The sequence below is a fragment of the Euprymna scolopes genome, chromosome 1 (genome assembly GCF_053919585.1).
Source record: "Euprymna scolopes isolate OS-2025 chromosome 1, ASM5391958v1, whole genome shotgun sequence".
NCBI lineage: Eukaryota > Metazoa > Mollusca > Cephalopoda > Sepiida > Sepiolidae > Euprymna > Euprymna scolopes.
This window is the reverse complement of record NC_136482.1, coordinates 139,798,370-139,818,274: the sequence shown is the minus strand read 5'-3', so window position 1 is coordinate 139,818,274 and position 19,905 is coordinate 139,798,370. Positions and strand designations below refer to the sequence as shown.

The 19,905-nt window shown below is 34.9% G+C and overlaps 1 protein-coding gene across 1 annotated transcript in view; it reads right to left on the bottom strand.

Annotated features, from left to right (window-relative positions):
- The window catches only part of LOC145274445 (uncharacterized), a 36,756-nt gene extending 18,451 nt beyond the window's left edge, over positions 1-18,305 (bottom strand). Inside the window, exons 1-3 of the mRNA XM_080127457.1 lie at positions 18,151-18,305; positions 11,288-11,408; positions 533-774 (exon numbers count right to left, since the gene is read on the bottom strand). Of these exons, the coding sequence (XP_079983583.1) occupies positions 533-774; positions 11,288-11,375 (330 nt within the window). The 5' untranslated portion in view covers positions 11,376-11,408; positions 18,151-18,305. The remainder of the gene's footprint in view (positions 1-532; positions 775-11,287; positions 11,409-18,150) is intronic.
- Positions 18,306-19,905: the final 1,600 nt, after the last annotated feature.

Sequence of the window (19,905 nt, the reverse complement as noted above, 5' to 3'; positions counted from 1 at the left end):
GCCCATATTGTTAGAGAGATGAAATAAAAATATGTGTAAATGCAGAGAAATGACAAATTTCTTACAGATTCTCAACAGTGATGTATCATTTGGAGATAAATATACAACCAAAATTGTCTGGTTCCTTGTCTGAGAGTTGGTTAACTCAGTCAGAAATATAAGCTAACAGGCAAGGTCATTAATGTTTAAAAATGCTGAAGACAAATAAACTATAATGTCATATGAATATATATATAATGTCATATATTAATGAAATAAATAATTTTTAATTATGTTTGAAGTATTAATAAAAGTATCACTAAAATATTTTTTAAATATTGAAGATAAATTCAGAATGCATTGTTCTGAAATTGTATTGTATTATTTTTTATACAAGAGTTGCATCCCTTTATCACAAAACTACCTGATGTTTTATATACTGTGTAGTTTCATTCATACATCTCTTGTATCCCAAATACCGGAAATTCAAATTTAAAAGTAAAATGAACACAGCATAGGCCAATCTACAACAGGGAAATAACATTTTACATACCTTTATAGGTGAATTGCTCATCTGGCAGTAATCACGATAGAAAACGCCAGCCATAGAGCGATACATAGAGAAGACAGATTCAGGGAAACTGGAAAATAGAGTTGATGGTCTGCAGTTGATCAAATCAAAGGAGGAAGGCGAGAAAATGGAAGAACCATTTTTTATTACATTCAGATTCAAAGAGGAATGAGGATCCAGGTGAGAATCATTCTCAAAAAGTTCCTTTTTAATTTGCAGAATATCTGAAAGAAACAATGGGAAGTTAAAAAAAAAATACATTAAAAAGGAAAAATACATAATGCCATGTAAAGAAGAACGAGTTATAGCATGAAAAAAGTTATGTATATAGCTTTAAAACAGTTATCCAATGCACTATTGAATAGTTTGTAGTGGACTGCTATGTTATATCCTGATAGGGTTCGTACAGATTTTCAATGTTCATTTTCAAGGACTTTTTAAAGTTTTTCAAGATCTTCAAGTTTTCAAAACAAAATTTGATTTTTAAACAATGATATAATAAACCAAAAAACTTAATTGACAACAGGAAAAGTCATTTTCATTTATTTCTTTATTTCATAAAATAATTTTAAAGAACACACAATTATTTACATGAAGTTCTCTAACGCGCAACAAAACTGGCCAACTATTTACGGCTTTTGTTCGTTTTGTGTTTAGTGCCAGCCATGTGCGATTTCAAGGCACTTTCGCCCATTTTGCTCAAAACAAATATCTTTTTACACACACAACAATATGTCTGTTGACAATCGCATTTACATTCCCTGACTCACTTATATTTGGCCAACCAAGCACAATTATTATTTTCCCCATTGTAGAATGGTCTATGCTGTGTTCATTTTACTTTTAAATTTTGGATACAAGATTTAAGTTCTTTATCACAAAATTACCTGATATTATTATATGGAAAACATCAGGTTATTTTAAGATAAAGGGACATAACTCTTGTATCTACAATAATATAATGCAATTTCAGAACAATATATTTTGATTTTATTTCCAACTAGCAGTTCAGCCCGGCTTTGCTCAGGCCCTATGTACTGTTCATAACTTTATGTGCATATGTATATATTAAAAAAGTGTGCATATATACGGTAATGCCTTTCTATATAAATGACTTCCATAACTACTATAGAGAAAAGGTAGTAGAGACCGCAGATATCAAATTTTTTATTAATTTTGACCCCAATTTTGACCTTTTAACATTTGTTTTAGGCTCAAATTCAATTAAAATATTTGACCCATATCCAAGTAACCTACATCTAAAATTTCAAGTGTTTAGACCCAAAACTGGTGGAGGAGTTTGGTAGAGTCTGCAAAGGTAAACTCTATAAACTTTGGCCCCTTGTCAGTCAAATTTTCGCCCAAAAACTGATTAAAAAGCTTGCTGCATGTCTGAATATCCTTTATATAAAATTTCAAATGTTTAGACTAAAAATTAACTTATTAGTTTGCTAAAGACTGCAAAGGTAAAATCTTTTGAACTTTGACCCCTTCGAAGTCAAATTTTCAGAAAAAAAAAAAACGATTAAAAAGCTTGCCCTATGTCTGAATACATTTGATGTAAAATTTTAAATGTTTTGACCAAAAATTGGCTGAGTAATTTGGTAGAAACGGCAGAGGTCAATATTTTTTAAACTTTGAGCCTAATTATGACCCCTTAGCATTTATTGTTTTGGGCTCAAATCAAATTATTAAGTTAGATCTATGTCCAAGTAACTCATATCTAAAATTTCAAGTGTTTAGACCCAAACTTGGGGGAGGAGTTTGGTAGAGTTTTCAAAGGTCAAATCGTTGAACTTTGGCTCCTTAACAGCCAAATTTCTGGCCGAAACTGATTAAAAAGATTTTCTCAAATCTCACTACCCCTTATCTAAAATCTCGAGTCTGTAGACCAAAAATTGACAGAGGTATTTGGTAGGGAAGCGTACATAGGCAGACACACAGACATTTTCACTTTTATAGATATATAGATATTAAAAAAATAATTGAATAGTATTTATTTCGATTTTTTTTTTTGAATAGTTTTGATACAAATTTTTACTGAACGTAAACAATAATTTTCAAGACATTTTCAAGAAACTTTCCATATTTTCAAGGATCTTTCAAGGTAATAACAGAAATAAGATCTTTTCAAAGCAAAACTCAAAATTCAAGGACTTTTTAAGCATGTCTGTCTGAGGAAATCTGGTTCATGGAGCAGCGATGCTAACAGAATAAGTGGCTTTTCATTTGTTGAGTCGAAAGATTGTGTGTATGATTGCAGGCCTCAATATGACCTCAGTGAAAAACTTATCAAGATCTAGATTGACTTTCTTATTCATACTTTCTATGTTAGAATTAGATGGCTCTACAGACTTTGTTACTTAAGTGAAAATAGGCAGAGTGCAGAAGCTGTTCTTTATAAATTGGTATCCAAATCCTCTTCAAAATGCATGTGACCAAGCCTTGCATGCATTCAAGCACTTAACAATATTATCTCCATTCGACCAACACCACAGTTATATATAAATTTAATAATAAAAGAAAAATAAACTGATTTATAAAGAAAAACAACCAAAACAAAAATAAATTTTTCTAAAACTTTTTTTAGGATTAATTATTAATGCTATATGACAAATATACTTGGCACATCAGTGAAATTAATTTATAAAAATCCTCTTAGATGCAGAAATTGTTTTTTTATGAAAATCGCTCAACACAAGACATGAAGCCACTTGATGTGAGGAACTAACAAGAATGAAAGCTAAAGATGTACTAATTCTTGTAGTATAAGAATAGCATGAAATTAACGTGTGGGTGGATGTTGAGGTATGTAATGAAATTTGAATGGTAGGTCCTCTTTAATGGGTTAATATAGCATTGGCCCTTAACTCTCATTAATTATCTGGAAATGTTAATAGAGTTAATTCATCAGCTTATTTAGGTGGCTGTTTGCAACAAAAGTTACAATCCTTCATTGTAAACTGCAGCACTATATTTTTATTTCTCATACTTATTTATATTGATACAGATTTACTTTGGAAGAAATATTTTGAGAGAAAATAAAAACAAGGTACTTTTGCACTTTGTGCACTGGATTTCTGTGGTTAAAAGTAAAGAACCTTACCTCATGCATCATGCGGCTCGTGTTAGGAAAGAAAAAAAAAGAGAAAATAAAAATGGCCGCCCCCTGGTATTTATGGACTGATGATCACGTGATGTGAGGAGAGGGTGGGGGTATGCAAATGAGATGTGGTTGGGTCTCTCTATAAAAGAGCCGTCTTCTTTCCTTTGGGGGTCAGTGTGGAAAGTGCAGAGAGAAGAGAACAGTTTGATTTGGAGTTGGATTTGGAGTTGAGTTCAAATTTAACGTCAAGCTATTTCGGCACAGTGACAAAAATGGGTGACCGAGTAAGATTGAGCAGCGATATCCTGAGGCCATTTACTGGAGAAGGTGACGTGGTTGCGTGGGTTAACAAGTCGAAGTTGGTGGCAAGGCTGCAGAAGATCGAGGATGTAGCCACGTTAATACCTATGTATTTGGAAGGAAGTGCTCTAGCGGTCTATCTAGAAATGGGAGAGACGGATCAGGCCATTGCTGAGAGCATTGAAAAACGGTTAAAGACTGTATTTTCCGAGAGCACGTTTGAGGCTTGTTGTAAGCTCAAAAGAGTCACCTGGACTGGGAAGTCTGTGGACGTGTACGTGGCAGAGATAAGGCGACTAGAAGGATTGGCTGGATATGGGGGATGCAGCCTTGAGAAGACTGTAAAGCTTGCGCTTGTAACTAGTTTCCCTGGTCGCATCTCCATGGAACTGCAACGACTTACTGATATTGAAACCATGGAGGTGGAGGAGATTCTAAGGCATGCTAGAGTTTTGGTGAAACAGTCCGGTGAGCTGGGGGTGGTCACGGCTGCTGTGGCAAGCAGAAAGGAGTGACCAGTGATGAAGCAAGGCCGTGGATTTACCAGTAAATGCTTTCGATGTCAAGGGCCACACCTGATAAGAGACTGTAGGAAGCCACGGCCAGACATTATCTGTTTTCAGTGTGGCCAAGTAGGGCACATTAGCAGGAATTGCCCTTCACTTCCGGGAAACAAGTAAAAGGGGTACTATTGCGCCAGTAGTCACCCCTTTTATACTGAACAGGCGTATGAGAGTTTGTTGCCACAGTTAGTGATCACCATCAATGGAAAGAGGGCTAGAGCTCTTGTTGATACTGGATGTACAACAACACTTATTACTACGAGCGTCGCCAACTCTTGGAATGGAACCAGCAATGTTAGAGTGGTGGATGGCAGAGAAATGGAATGCTGTGAAGAGGCCGATGCTGAGATTGTAGTAAGGAATATGCCATTGCGGCTAAGAGTGATCGTGCTGGATAGACTGGTTGCAGGAATTGATGTGGTGCTGGGCCTGGACGCAATAGACCGACTGGGAGGAGCTACTATTGCTAAAGGCCAGGTGAAGTTTGGCAATCAGAGTGCACCGGGAATAACAGGAAGAGTAACCAGGGGTGATACCAACCAACCATCGAAACTCCGACCATGTCTGATTGAGGATGATGACTTTCGAGCCTGCTTCGATGGCAAAAAATGGATGGTAGAATGGCGATGGACCGCGGAGCCACCTGTATTGACGAATCGGGTCAGCTGCTACAAAAGCACTCTGAAAGGAGCTGCGGAGCCGCAGTTTGAAAAAGAAGTTGAGAGATGGATAGATGAAGGAATATTAATGCCATGGTCAGGGAAAGTTGAAGGAATTTTGCCACTCATGGCTGTGGTCCAACCTATTAAGAAGAAAGTTAGGCCAGTGTTGGATTTCCGTGAGCTGAACAAGTTTGTCGCTTGTCACACAAAGGATGGAATCGACGTGTGTGAAGAAGTCGTAAGGAAATGGAGGAGGATGAAGCAGGCAACTAAAATTGTGGATCTGAAGTCAGCCTACCTCCAACTTCATGTGGATGAGAAATTGTGGAAGTATCAATTGGTAGAGTACAAAGGTCAAGTTTATTGTCTGACCAGATTAGGATTTGGTCTGAATTCTGCACCAAAGATAATGACGGCAGTTCTTAAGACAGTGTTGGCCAAAGACGATGCAGTGAAGAGAAGCACCTGCTCTTACATTGACGATGTACTAGTGGACGAAACAGAGGTGACTGAGGAAAGGGTGAGAGAGCATATCAAAGCATATGGACTGACGACAAAACCGCCGAGTCACTGGAAAACGGAATGGCTTTGGGATTTCGACTACAGAACAATAAGGCAGGAAAATTGATGTTTGGGCGAGGAAATGAGATCCCTGAAGCCAAGGTTGACCTAGCCAAGAGAGAGCTTTTCTCTATATGTGGAAAGCTGGTTGGCCACTACCCAATAGCTGGATGGCTGCGAACTGCATGCAGTTTTATTAAAAGGCAGACTGGGACAGACAGTTGGGAAGATGCAGTTGATCAAAAAGTGCTTCTCATGATACAAGAAGTCATTGCAGAAGTGAAAAAAATGGACCCTGTGAGAGGAGAATAGCATGTAAAGGAGGGCCATGAAGGGGTGATATGGACTGATGCTAGCAGTGTAGCATTAGGGGTATTATTGGAAATAGGAGAAGTGGCTGTTGAAGATGCTGCTTGGCTACGCAAAAAGGATCATAACGCCCATATCAATGTTGCGGAACTCGATGCTGTGATGAAAGGCATCAATCTGGCTCTAAAATGGGGGCTACAGATAGTGAACATTAAAACAGACTCTGCAACAGTGGTCTCGTGGATTAAATCGGAGCTGTCTGGTGATAAGCGGATCAAAACAAAAGGAGCAGCGGAGATGCTTATCAAGCGTAGACTTGGTTCGAGAATTCGAACTAAAGGTAACTATTACCTTAGTTCCGTCACAAAAAAATAAAGCAGATGGGCTGACAAGAGTCAAGAAAGCCTGGCTAAACAAGGAAAGAGACGGGGCTCCAGCATGTCGTGCAGTAGAGAATTTAAAAGACCTGCGTAACCTGCATCATTTTGAAAAGGAACGGACCCTTTACCCGGCAAGAAAAGTAAACCCGCACGTCACAATGCAAGACATCCAAAAGGTGGTGGAACAATGTAGGGAATGCCAATCAATCGACCCTGCACCGGCTAGACATGAAAAAGGGGAACTGCATGTGGCGGAGATTGGTCATTGACATCACACATTAAGAGGTAAAGAGAGTTGTCGAGGAGGTTTTTATGGAAAGGGGGCCAGTAGAAGAGGTGTTGGTGGATAATGGTACGTCTTTCTGCTCGGAAGTTTTTAGAGACTTATGTGCGAAGTGGAAAGTGGGCTATATTTTAGAGCTGCATACCGTCCAAGTGGAAATGGAATTATAGAGAGGCACCATCGCACTATAAAAGCTGTGGCATCAAGAAGCCAGATTTCGCCCCAAGAAGCAGTTTTTGGTACAATATGACGCCGAAGGCTGGTCAAGACGAAAATTCAGTGCCACACCGGTCTATTTTCTCTTATTAATGGCGACATCCATTGGCTGTAACACAGAGAGAAGAACAGGCCTGCGTGGACATCGCAATTGGTGAAGAGGTGTGGGTGAAACCACCCAATTCTCGTTGCACGATTCGCTGGGGAAAAGGTACAGTGACTGAAGTACTCTCCAAAAACAAGGTAGCGATTGACGGAATGCCTCGTCACGGAATGCCTCGTCACATTTTAGATATACAGAGAGTCTCCTTGCCATCAGAGGAAGAGGAGGTTGATGCTGATGTTGAAGTGTCTGAAGAAGAGCCTTTTCGACTATCGCACTGTGAATGAAGACACCCAGCGTGGATGGTGGACTATGATACTAATTATTGATCTTAGAGATCAAAGGGGGCGTGTGGTTAAGTAAAGAACCTTACCTCATGCATCATGCGGCTCGTGTTAGGAAAGAAAAAAAAAAGAGAAAATAAAAATGGCCGCCCCCTGGTATTTATGGATGTGATGTGAGGAGAGTGTGGGGATATGCAAATGAGATGTGGTTGGGTCTCTCTATAAAAGAGCCGTCTTCTTTCCTTTGGGGGTCAGTGTGGAAAGTGCAGAGAGAAGAGAACAGTTGGATTTGGAGTTGGAGTTGAGTTCAAATTTAACGTCAATTTCTGTAAATGTTGGTTCAGGCTTGATGGGCAACTGACGTAAACTGCCGGAATATGCTGAACGTTGATCAAGTTGATCAGCCAATGAAAAAGCGATAACAAACACACTTAACCAATGAAAAGTAAAGCAGACGACTTAATAAATTGGAAGAAAAAAAATGTATTTTTAATCACGTATAAATTTAATCAGTCCAACCCTAATGTCAACAGTTTTCCTAAAAATTCTTGTACTTTTTCTTGAAAAAAAAACGAAAAAAAAACAAATTCAAAAGTTTTCCTAATAATACACATTAAAAAAAATATCAAATTTTTTTTCTTAAAATTCTCTTGAAAAGAAAGAAAAATATGTTTCTATTTATTTAAAACAAAAAACTAAAAAAAATATTTATTCATGAAACTTACGGTAGATTTATATTGTTTTTCCATTTTATTTTTAATTAATATCTGATTTTTTTTATTAATATCTGATCTGTTGTTATTTTTTGTTTCCTAGCATTTTTTAATTTGATTGGCGCCCAGAATATTCCAGCAGTTTACAGCAAGTGCCAATTCAGCCCAAGCCAACATCATGTAAATCCAGTGCACAAATTGCAAAAGTACCAAAAAACAGAATAGTTTTACAAAAATAAGTAAAAGCACTATTGAGTAACACTGCCTAGGTGTAGTAAGTGACGTAAATAACAGTATCTCATCTTACAAATATTGTCAAATGTGTAAAAACATATTTTCAAAAACTGGGATTAGTATACATTTTTTTCTGTGAGTGCTTTAGTTTGACGAATGAACTCCAAGAAGGAATTTTCACTGCTTTTTCATTGATCGTGCAACTTATTACTGATCTCAATATAAATACATTTTATGTTTAGAAGTTTTCCTGAGCTTCCATCAGAGTAATAAAGATGCTAATATTATTGTGCATGTTCAAGACAAAGACATTTACAATGATTGGTAATTCATTACAAAGTGAGTTAAAGTTCATGTCTCTTCTCATTCCACACACTCATTCATAACAGCAATTCTTTAACAGATTTTTTTTATAGAAATCGCTCCAGACAAGATATGAAGCCACTTGATGTAATGAGCTAAAAAACATTTTTTTTAAATACTTCTTCAAGGTTAAAAACTAGTCAACAATAAGTGTTATATAGATAGATTCCAACTCAGAAAACAGCAAATCTTACCCCTTTGTCAGAAACATCTCTCATGGAATGTGAGGACTAAAGTACAAAATAAATGAAGCGAGAGTTACAAGACTGCTAAAATTAAACCCAAGATCTACTTTCTACCTCTCCATAAAAACAAACTGAATTAAAAGAAAGTCTCTTGTATATTATACCCATTGTACTAACAATGTTTTAAAGTTCCATTGGGTTGTTTCATTGAAAACAGAAATTGGAATGCAAAATCATTCAAAAAATATTCAAATTTAACTTGCAAGATTAGTTATTTTGAATATTAGCATTTCAGCCCGGTGTTGCCTGGGTATTTGGAGGTGTATGTTGAGCAAAACAAAAAAGTGTTAGTAGGAAGGCAGGCTCAAACCCGTACCGTGAAAAGAACGGGAAAAAAAAAGTGATGTCTTTGCTGTTACAACCACCACCAAACCAGACGAGACATAGGTTTTAATTAAGGCTAAACAATCGAAAAGAGGGGATGACTTTTGAAAATATCGGTGGAAAAAGCGACCCCTTCCTGCAGAAAAGTACCCAGTTGAGGGTGAAGAAATTTATGTTTTTAGCCAATTTTTCGTCTGAAGGGTCGAGCTTCAAACGATACTGATCTTGTGAAAATCCGTCGCCTCTGTCAAAATTTTTAGGCAGACCTGCAAGCATACATACATACATACATTTATATATTGATAGCTCAAATTTTCAACCCAAACCGATTAAAAAGCTTGCCCTATCTCTGAATACCCTTTATGTCAAATTTCAAATGTTTAGATCAGAAATTGTCTGAGTAATTTGGTAGAGACCGCAGAGGTTAAATTTCATTTCAGCCCGGCGTTGCCCGGGTGTTTGGATATGTATGTTGAGCAAAAGAAAAAAAAAAAAAGTGGTAGTAGGAAGGCAGGCTTGAACCCGTACCGCAAAGGAGAAAAAGAATGAGAAAAAAAAACCTGACGTCTTTGCTGTTATGACCACCACCAAACCGGAAGTGACTTATTTTTAAATTAAGGCTAGACAATCGAAAGGAGAAGATGACTTTAAAAAATATCGATGAAAAAAGCGACCTCCCCCTGTAGAAAAGTGCGCAGTTGAAGGTGAAGATATTAATGTCTTTAGCCAATTTTTCGATATTTGTCGTCTGAAAGGTCGAACTGATCTTGGTAAAATCCGTCGCCTCTGTCGAAAGTTTTAGCCAGACATGCTAACATACATACATTTATATATTGGTAACTAAAAATTTTTGACCCAAACCGATTAAAAAGCTTGCCCTATCTCTGAATACCCTTTATGTCAAATTTCAAATGTTTAGACCAGAAATTATTTGAGTAATTTGATAGAGATCGCAGAGGTTAAATTTTTTTTTAACTTTGAACCCTATTATGACCCGTTAGCATTTATTGTTTTGGGCTCAAAAAAAGTTATTAACTTAGATTCATGTCCAAGGAACCTATATCTAAAATTTCAATTGTTTATACCCAAAATTGGCAGAGGAGTTTGGTAGAGTTCTCAAAGGTTAAATCGTTGAAGTTTGGCCCCTTACCAACCAAATTTCTGACCGAAAAACAATTACAAAGATTTTACCAAATTTCAGTAGCCTGTATATCAAATTTCGAGTCTGTAGACTTAAAATTGACAGAGTTATTGCGTAGGGAAATGTACACAGACACACACACACACACGTTCACTTTTATAGATAGATAGATAGATAGATAGGATACAAAAAATGATTTAAAAAGTATATTAAAAAAAAAGACTTATGCGCCACCACCGAGATTCGAAACCAAAACGTTCAGCTCACGATTTATTTTGCCTCTGCCGTTAATGACTGGACTATGAAAACGTGTTTACTGCAAGGCTAAAAATTAAAACATGAACCAATAGCTACTACGTTATGCTGGCGTTCGACCTTCACCTGACAAATTTCATATTTTTTAATTTCCACACTTTTGCACCGATTTTTCCCCGGGTAAAACCCAAATATAGTTTTGCATGGATTCACATACCTCATATATAAAGTTTCCTGTCTGTAAACCAAAAACTCTGGGAGGAGTTTGGTAGGCAAAATTTGTTAAACAAAAATATATACGTATACATAAATATATATGGAAAAAATTTTGTGTTTACTTTAAACTTTTTACGCAAATATTATGCAAGTATAAATCATGTAGAATATCTGCATGAATATAATTACATGTAATAGTTAACTAAAGATGATTATCCCATTAGAAAACCGAAGCAACTAAGAGGGAATTAATTAAAATGAATGCTTAAAAGAATATTGCATTCACTATCAAAAGATTTAGCTAATGCTAAATCTTTTGATAGTGAATGCAATTCCACAACCCATATAAGAAAATTGTATTTTCTTTTTAAATAAATAGAATAGAAGGTTTTTAATATGAATATCAATACACACAAAAGAAAAACGAATTTATAAGAGTATAGAAGATTGAGAAAACATTTCAAAATCAATTTTGTTACCAAATTCTTTCTCCTTTGAGGTATTTCCATCTTTAGATAAACGACTGAGGTCGTTTCTATCTTCCCCCTCAGCTTCTGCAGAATCCATCTTGAGAACTGGTCACATGGTCTCAAACAAAACCTGATCAATAGAAATTGAAAGATTAGAAAAAAAGCAAGGAGTTTGGTATCATTTTTTTATCAATAACTTTTTGTAAAAATATATTCTACTAGCAGAACCAGTGTCTCAGCACTGCTCGGAAACTTGAACAAACTAAGACTCACAATCAGTAGAATAAACTGACCAGAAAAGACTTGTTTACAAATAAACCAGAATGCATTATGGTGGAATTTAATTTTATAATGAAATAAATGCTAGGAATGGATTTGTTAACCTTGTTTGCTCACAGTGGTGTTGGTGTATGTTTGGATGAGAATGGCTTTGTTTTCAAAGTAACACTTTAAAAATCTCTCACCGCCTACAGAAGTAAATTGATTGGAAAAATCGGGAAAGATTCTTTTTATCCAGAATGTTAATCATTTATCCACAATATAAAAATACTTTGGGTTTGTATTACTGTACACATAGATTCGAAAAAATTGTCAAAAAACAAATATATAACAAATAAATGTTATCAAAGGCAAGGCAAGTTACTTTTCTACATAACTGGATATGTTTTTAGTGTTTTTATTCAATGTAACATGTTTATTCAGCTCGAAAAACATACAGTGTTTACCGATGTATTAGAAAATTCAAGATGGCGTCTCACTCCCTCTTTAACATGGTAAGTTTGGGAAAAGGTGTTATAAATAAAAAACTAGAAAAAATAGTATTAAAAACCCACCGAATATATGTCAACCTATGTCACGGTAACATATATTGAGTGAGGTTTTAACAGTATTTTATCCAGTTTTTTATTTATAACACATTTTCCCAAACTTACCATGTTAAAGAGAGAGTCAGACGCCATCTTGAATTTTCCAATACATCGGTAAACACTGTATGGTTTTCGAGCTGAATAAACATGTTACATTGAATAAAAACACGAAAAATATATCCAGTTTGGTAGAAAAGTTACTTATCTTGCTTTTGATAACATTTATTTGTTATATATTTGTTTTTTGACAACTTTTTCGAATCTATGTGTACAGTAATACAAGTTCAATACTTTTAAATAGAAATACAGAATATAAAATGAAAACAATCACTGACTTAGAAAACACTACAAATTGTGAATTAATGAGATGCTCTTTTGCAAAACAATATGTAAATTAGTTAACCTTACAGTATCAAATCATCTACACATGATTAATATATTAAGAAACTATTTTTCTTCCATTGTGAATATAAATTTGGCATTTTAATCTATCTGTTAATGCAATAAATGACCCAACTCCATAAAGTTTATGTATATATATATATATATATATATATATATATATATACACTTGTTTATTGTTATATATATATATATATATATATATATATATTACTACTTCTCTCATAATGATTTGCGTGATTGGTTTAATGGATACCGTCATGGCCTACAGAATATGAAGATATGCTGATAGAGGGGGAGGGGGTATTGATTAACTGATGAATGAAGGCGAGTAAAAGGGGAGACTAGTTACTTTGGCATGATGGAAACACACAAAGTTGTCTCAAATTTAGTGATATATGTATTGGGAAAATCTGCTTTTGCGATTATATTTCACCGTTTGCGTATAGGAATCCTTTTTGTTGACTAACTTTATGCTTGTTAAAAATAACAGTAGCACATTATATATAAACAATATACCTATTCCAAGATCTAAGTTTTTATTTATCTTAATCAGTTCTTTCAAAATATCAAAACTTTGGTACATTGAACTTATTGTTAAGATTAATAATACTTTGGATCTTGGAATAATAGCTATATTGTTATTCATTTTAATATCTATAAAATTGAATATTTTTTGGCTCTGACATTGGTATTAAAAGCCTACTTTTTCTATTTAAAAATTATAAAAATGAACTTCTTAATATACTCAGTCATGAATATGCAAGCGACTACATGAAGGTTAACTAATTTGCATATTCCTTGGAAAAACAAGCATTCTTTAATAAATTATTCATTTTTTATGGGTTTTTTTATAAAATGATTGGTTTCATTTCACTATTACACTTAATTCTTTTTATGTATATACATTCTGTATAATTGCATAGAATTTAAATTGAAAATGTTTTAGTACATGGAAATGTTTATATATAAAGTGACTTTGTCGATGTGTGCAAAACGTTTCTACCAAACTCCTCTCTGAATATTTGGTCTATATAGGGTATTTGAACACTTGGTTTTTGGCCAGTAAAAATAGCTGCTAAGGGTCAAAAAAAAAAAAAAAAAAAAAAAAGCAGTTGACCTAATTAGGAGTAAATCGGCTAATTTCAGAGCATGTGCACAGACACATTTTTAGCTTGAAGTTGCTTATTTTTAGCATTTTTTTATTCATCTGGATAGCTCCGATGGTAACTATGGAGATTGAGGTGCTAAATAATGACTAAGGCTAGAGTGCTGAATATTTTGGTTTCGATTCCAGCTTATGGCACCGAAGTCAGTTTTTTAACTTTTGAAATCGTTATTATATTTATATTGGGTACAATATAAAAATCAATATGGAATTTTCTCTACAATAATAAATGACATCTGCATGAATTGAAATATGATATTTAAGTGTACTTCATGACCATACAATGCCAGGCAGCCTACTAGTATATATATATATATATATATATATATATAAATGCATAAAAGTTGATGAATAAATGTTTAGTGAATCAGGATTTGTTATTGGCAGCAAAAACAAGTGAATCAAGAGAAAAGAGGCTGAGAAAGCCAGGTTTCTAGATATACTCAAAAAAAAATGACAAAAAGAATAAAGTATTCAGGATAACCAAATATATGGTAAAGACAAATATAGATATTATTGAAGAGGAGTGCTTTCAAAATGACAATGGAGCGTTAGCAACAAAGAAACAGGACGAGAGAGATGTTAGGAAATGTCATTATAGTAATTGTTTTCATGGAACTGAAAATGTAGAATTTGCTGAAGCAGTATTTGACCCAGCTATAAGGGATTGAGAAAGAAATGGGAAACTGTAAGATGAAGAAGGGTAATGCTATAAGTACTGTTGCAGAAATATTGAAGACTGTGGGTGAAACAGGTATTGAGATGATCACAGATTTAACAAAACAGTTTATAAAAAATGAGGTTATCCCAAAAGACTTGGAACTTAATACAATCGTAAATTATTCCAAGGCTAAAAGGGAAGTACTAGATAGAGGTAATTACAGAAATTTAAAATTGAAAATGGTTGAACAAGTCAGATAAGCACAGATCAAAGCAGTTTTATGTATGGCCAAAATATGACTGGTGTTATATTTATCCTGAGAAAAATACAAGTGTGCTGGTAAGAAAAGGAATCTGTACTTTCACTCCGTATAAACTAAGAGCAAATGAGTGGTTGGTGAAGGTTATTCAAGCAATGTACAGAAATGTTCAAAGTTTATATTTAACGATTCATTGAACACAAATGACTATTTTACTCATAGCTGGAGAGAGGCATACCCTTCCTAATAGTAAATGAACATAATATACTTGAATTTGGCATCGCAGATTCTATAGGCCATGACGGTATCCATTAAACCAATCACACACACCCTGATGAGAGAAGTAGTAATATATATATATATATATATATATATATATATATATATACATAAACGCAATCATGAGAGCTGGACCGAGGGATTTATTTTAAAAGCAAGATATTCCCCCAAAAAATATATGTTTAAAATAAAGTTGCTAACAGGGGAAAAAAAACAATTGAGAAGACACTATATATATATATATATATATATATAAAATAAACCTTTCCTTCTCTCATATAAGTTGCCCTAGCAAGGTTTAGAAGTACTATCTACCTTTCCATTTCACTCATACTTGGATGGAGTGGCATACTTTTCTCCCAAAGTGCAAGCCCTGAGTAAGTAAAATTAAATGAAAATATAAAAATCATTCTCTAATCGACAGTTTAAATATTTCAACATTACTTTCACATTTTGAATGGTTACAAATGCAGACCACTTTTTTAATGGGTTAGAATATTCAACATGTTTATTATGGGATGACCCTTCAAACTTCGAAAGTGGTTTGGAAGTCTTTAAGCTTCTAAATATAAAGTAATGTCCGGCTTGAATCGTATCCACTTGTGCTCTTAAACTAAAAGAAAACATAAATTTTAAAACATGCCTTTTGTATTAAAGAACCTTTAACCATCTTAGCTGATGGTTAATTAATAATACCTAAACGAATTTTAAAATGGCTTAATTTTAAGTAGACAAAACAACTGACAGGAATAAGTAATTAAAACAGCTGTTTTGCTGCTTATTCAGATTGGCACTTATGGCGGCAATTTTTTAATTAAATTAATTTTTTTAAAGAACATACAGTTTGTATGATGTACGAATCAGTCACGAAAAGAAGATGAAACATTCCAAAAACTACGTAATTCGATCAAGTGTTTCTTTTTTATTCAAGAAAATCAAATTTTACTTAGTGCCAGCGACCATGGTAGAATCAAGGGCAAACAACCGACATTCATTTAATTTTTTTTTTTTTTTTTTTTTGATAATTTTGACAGAAAACAAAAACACTAAACAATAATTTGTTAACATAACGTGTATTTCTGTCCCCCCCCCCAAAAAAAAAACTAATAAAATTTTCAAATTCTGAAAACATTTCTTAAAAAACGGGAAATTTGTTTTTCAAAAAATTTGTGATTTTTGGGAAATATATCATCTACAAACGATAATAGTTTTTTTTGTTTTTTTTTTGTCTTTGTTTTTCATTTTTGTTTATCTCCATAAGTGCCAATCTAAATGTTTTGTTTTATTCTTTGTTTGTTTTTAAGACTATGTTGCCAGACATTGAACTGTTTCTGTCTTTTTTTACCTGACTTAGAATTCTTTATTTCGGAAATCCCTGCAACCTCTATCTCACAGAAGAGATGTTGCGAGTTTGTCTCTGATGTATCGTTATTTTCATGGAAAGTGTTCGACTGAGCTTCAGTCTATGGTCCCCCCTCGCCTAACTTTCACAAGAAACACTCGTCTAGCTGTAAACACTATCAATAATTCCCCCCCCCCTCCACACTCTTTATCTGTGCCTAAACCTAAACGTAGATTCCATGAACAAAGCTTCTTTCTTAGAACAACTGCAGAACTGCACGCCTGTGGAATTGTCTTCCGTTTTCCTGCTTTCCGGCTGACTACAATATGGTTGTGTTCAAGTCGAACGTAAATAAGTTCTTGATGAGCCGTTCCATACAAGTTATTAAATTTACCAAATTTTCATTACTAATGATTACTATATTGTCCAATTTCTACTGTACACTCTTTAACCCTTATCCTTGAGTGGCCTCTTGGCCTTGATAATGTGGTGATGCCTATGTAAAAAAAACAAAAAAAAAACGCAAATAACTTTAGATGTTAACATCAAAAAGTAAAGAACAAAAATTAGCGATTTCCATGCAATTGTTAAATAGAATTTCTCGAAAAGATGTTGATAAATCACATTATTTTAACGAAATAAAGAACCAAAATATGGGGTATGTTTTACAATCCGCAGAGCTTCGAAAAAAGTGGTTAAATATCAAACCTTTAATAAACAAATATTATCAAAGGCAAGATAAGTTACTCTATTATCTAGCTGAATAAGTTTTAATGGTTTTAATCATTTTAAAACGTTTATTTATTCGCTTCGAAAAATAGTGTCGAGCAGTCGAGCAAGCACTAGGTGAGAATATTGGTCGCGAGTTCACACCTAAATATTTAAAGTTTTGAAAATGACTTAAAAATTTTTTAAATTATACAAAATACTGTTAAAACCCCACCCAATATATATTAACGAGACATTTATTGGGTCGGTTTCTAACTGTATTTGTATTATGTTTTATTTTTAAGTCATTTTCAAGTCCCTAAATATTTAGTCATTTTCAAGTCCCTAAATATTTAGATGTCAATTCGCGGCCAATTTTCTTGTTCTCACCTAACGCTCGACACTATGTTTTTCGAAGCGAATAAACGTTTTAAAGTAATTAAAACCACTAAAAACTTATTCAACTAGATATCTTGTCTTTCATTTATTTGTTATATATTTGTTTTTGGTCACTTTTTCGAATCTCTATGCATTGAAAACGTTTCAATGAAAAGCATACACCCGAATAAATGAGATAAAACATATCCTTCTTATTTCAATAATTAAAATCGAATTTGATTGCAAATTATAATTTTGAGAAAGAGAGAGAAAAACGAAGAATGAATCGTGAAATTAGCTGACCTGAAAGAATAAACTACAGTCACAATTTTTAAAACTGTAAACTTATATTATAAATATAGATATTTCAATTTTATTTGCGGAATAAACAACGGGGTAAAAAAAAATATGTAAACGTGAGTGGGAAGATAGCAAATGACAAAAAACAAAAAAGTACATAAACAATACAACGGAGAAGTCACGATTAGAAAATATAGTCTCTCATTTTCTTTTATTATATAAATTATTATAAAAATAATCATTATATAAATAATTAAATTAAAACAAGGAGACTATCTTCTTATTTACATAATAGTCATCATAAATTTCACATGTTGAAAATATATTTAATTGATTTTAACGATACTAATTGGAGGTTCTAAAAAGAGGGAACTTGTTAGCCTTAACACCGGTGTCTTGATACGAGAGACAGAATGTTTTTCTTTCTACATGAACAGATAGTGAAAGAGAAACAATCGTTATTATAACAATGTACTCCTTGTTTGTCTTTTTGTAAATGCTTCCTTTACCTTCAGGGCGACCATACGTATCAGTTAAGTCAGTTTATGTAACCACAAAGCATGATTTTTCCATCCCATTATTGGGCACCGTACTGGAACAATTCCGCCATTGTATACGTTCTCTCGTACGGTGCTATGAAATAACGGTGTAAAGAAAGATTTACGTCACGCCATTACCTTATATGGCATTGTCAGGTGACCATGCTGTTTCCATGTCCTACTCTAGTCACTTTCCTCTGTCTTAGGCATTTCTAAGTCCCTATTTACTCGCCTGCTCAAGAGAAAACAGTTAGACATAAGGTCGGTTTTTAATATGGGGATCCTCCCCCCCCCAAAAAAAAAGAAGAAGGGTACACTGAATTGTAACAAAAGTAAAAGTACAAGGTGTCTGAAAAATGTATAGGCACTTTTATTGATAGTATATAATTAAAACTCTAGTCCCCTTCAAAGTAATCTCCTCTGGCTGCAATGCACTTGTACCATTCCAACAACTTGCGGAAGGCCCTATGGAAGTCCTCTTGTGTGAGCATATCAATGACCCTCCATTTCATTTTCAATTGCCTTGCTGCGGGGCCAGTCGTCCGGAGACAATCGACCCAACAATTAATAAGGTAGACACGGGGAAAAAATAAACAGCAAAAAGGCAAAGAAGAATGACAGACACAGGTTGTTTGGTTAACGACGAGGGTTCACTTTTTATTTGCAAAGGAAGTGAAAAATCATATGATCTGGATGCTGGTTGTCTGGAAGGTCGCCCGTCACCGGAGGCTAAGGTCTGGAGGACTGGAACAGGTACTCTAGAGGTAGCATGGTTTAGGGTTGCTCACTGGTTCTGGAACAATCGTCTGAACGTCAGGGCGATCTGGAACGGTTGGTGGACACTGAGAACGTGGGGTCAGTGTTAAGGAATGGACAGTCGGTAAGAAGCCAGGTGTAGGCGAGGTCACAGGCGGGAGGAGCAAGGTACAGGCGACGTTGCAGACTGGAGGAGCAAGGTAAATGTGAGATTGCAGGCCAGAGGAGCAAGGTGCAGGCGACGTTGCAGACTGGAGAAGCAAAGTGCAGGTGAGATTGCTGGAAAACTGCAGGAGTGAGCAGGAAGCCGCTGGAGTGTGCTGGAGCTACCAAAGGCTAGAAGGCTGCAGGAGTGAGCAGGAGGTGCTGGAGACTGGAAGTGAAGTTCGCAGCTAGTGGGTCTCAATAGTGAATCGCATTAGTAGAAAAACTTATTAGCCCTGATAAGGGCTGGTTGTTTAGCCCTGATAAGGGATGTTTGAACTGCTGCTGAGACGGCTGCTGCTGCTAGGAATGCTTCAGCTGGTGAATTCAGTTGATGTAACTAGTAGCGTCAGTCGCACTTCGGGAGCCTCCTCTTACTCCCCGGACGAGCTGATCTGACTGGGCCGAAGCAGGCTGTATTCATTTTGGAAGAGTGATATTAGTGGTATCACTCCCCATAAGACAAACAAACGACTCTAATTAATTCTAGAACGAAATTTTTGCAATCAAAAATAGCTTGGGAGTTTGTTGATTCCATTTAAATTAATTTCGTCTAAAAGAAAAAAAAATCAATTGCTTGAATTATTGATGTTTTTAGATTCCAACCTTCATAAAGGAGTCGAGGATGGAAAGAAAGAGAAAGTGAACGTATTCAGTGAACCTTGATATTGTTCATACGTTTAGCTTGTATTAGCCTATTGCGTGCTTTATTTGAGGGAAGAGGTGAAGAGATATGGCGGGGGTGAAGAAAGAAAGAAAAATGGA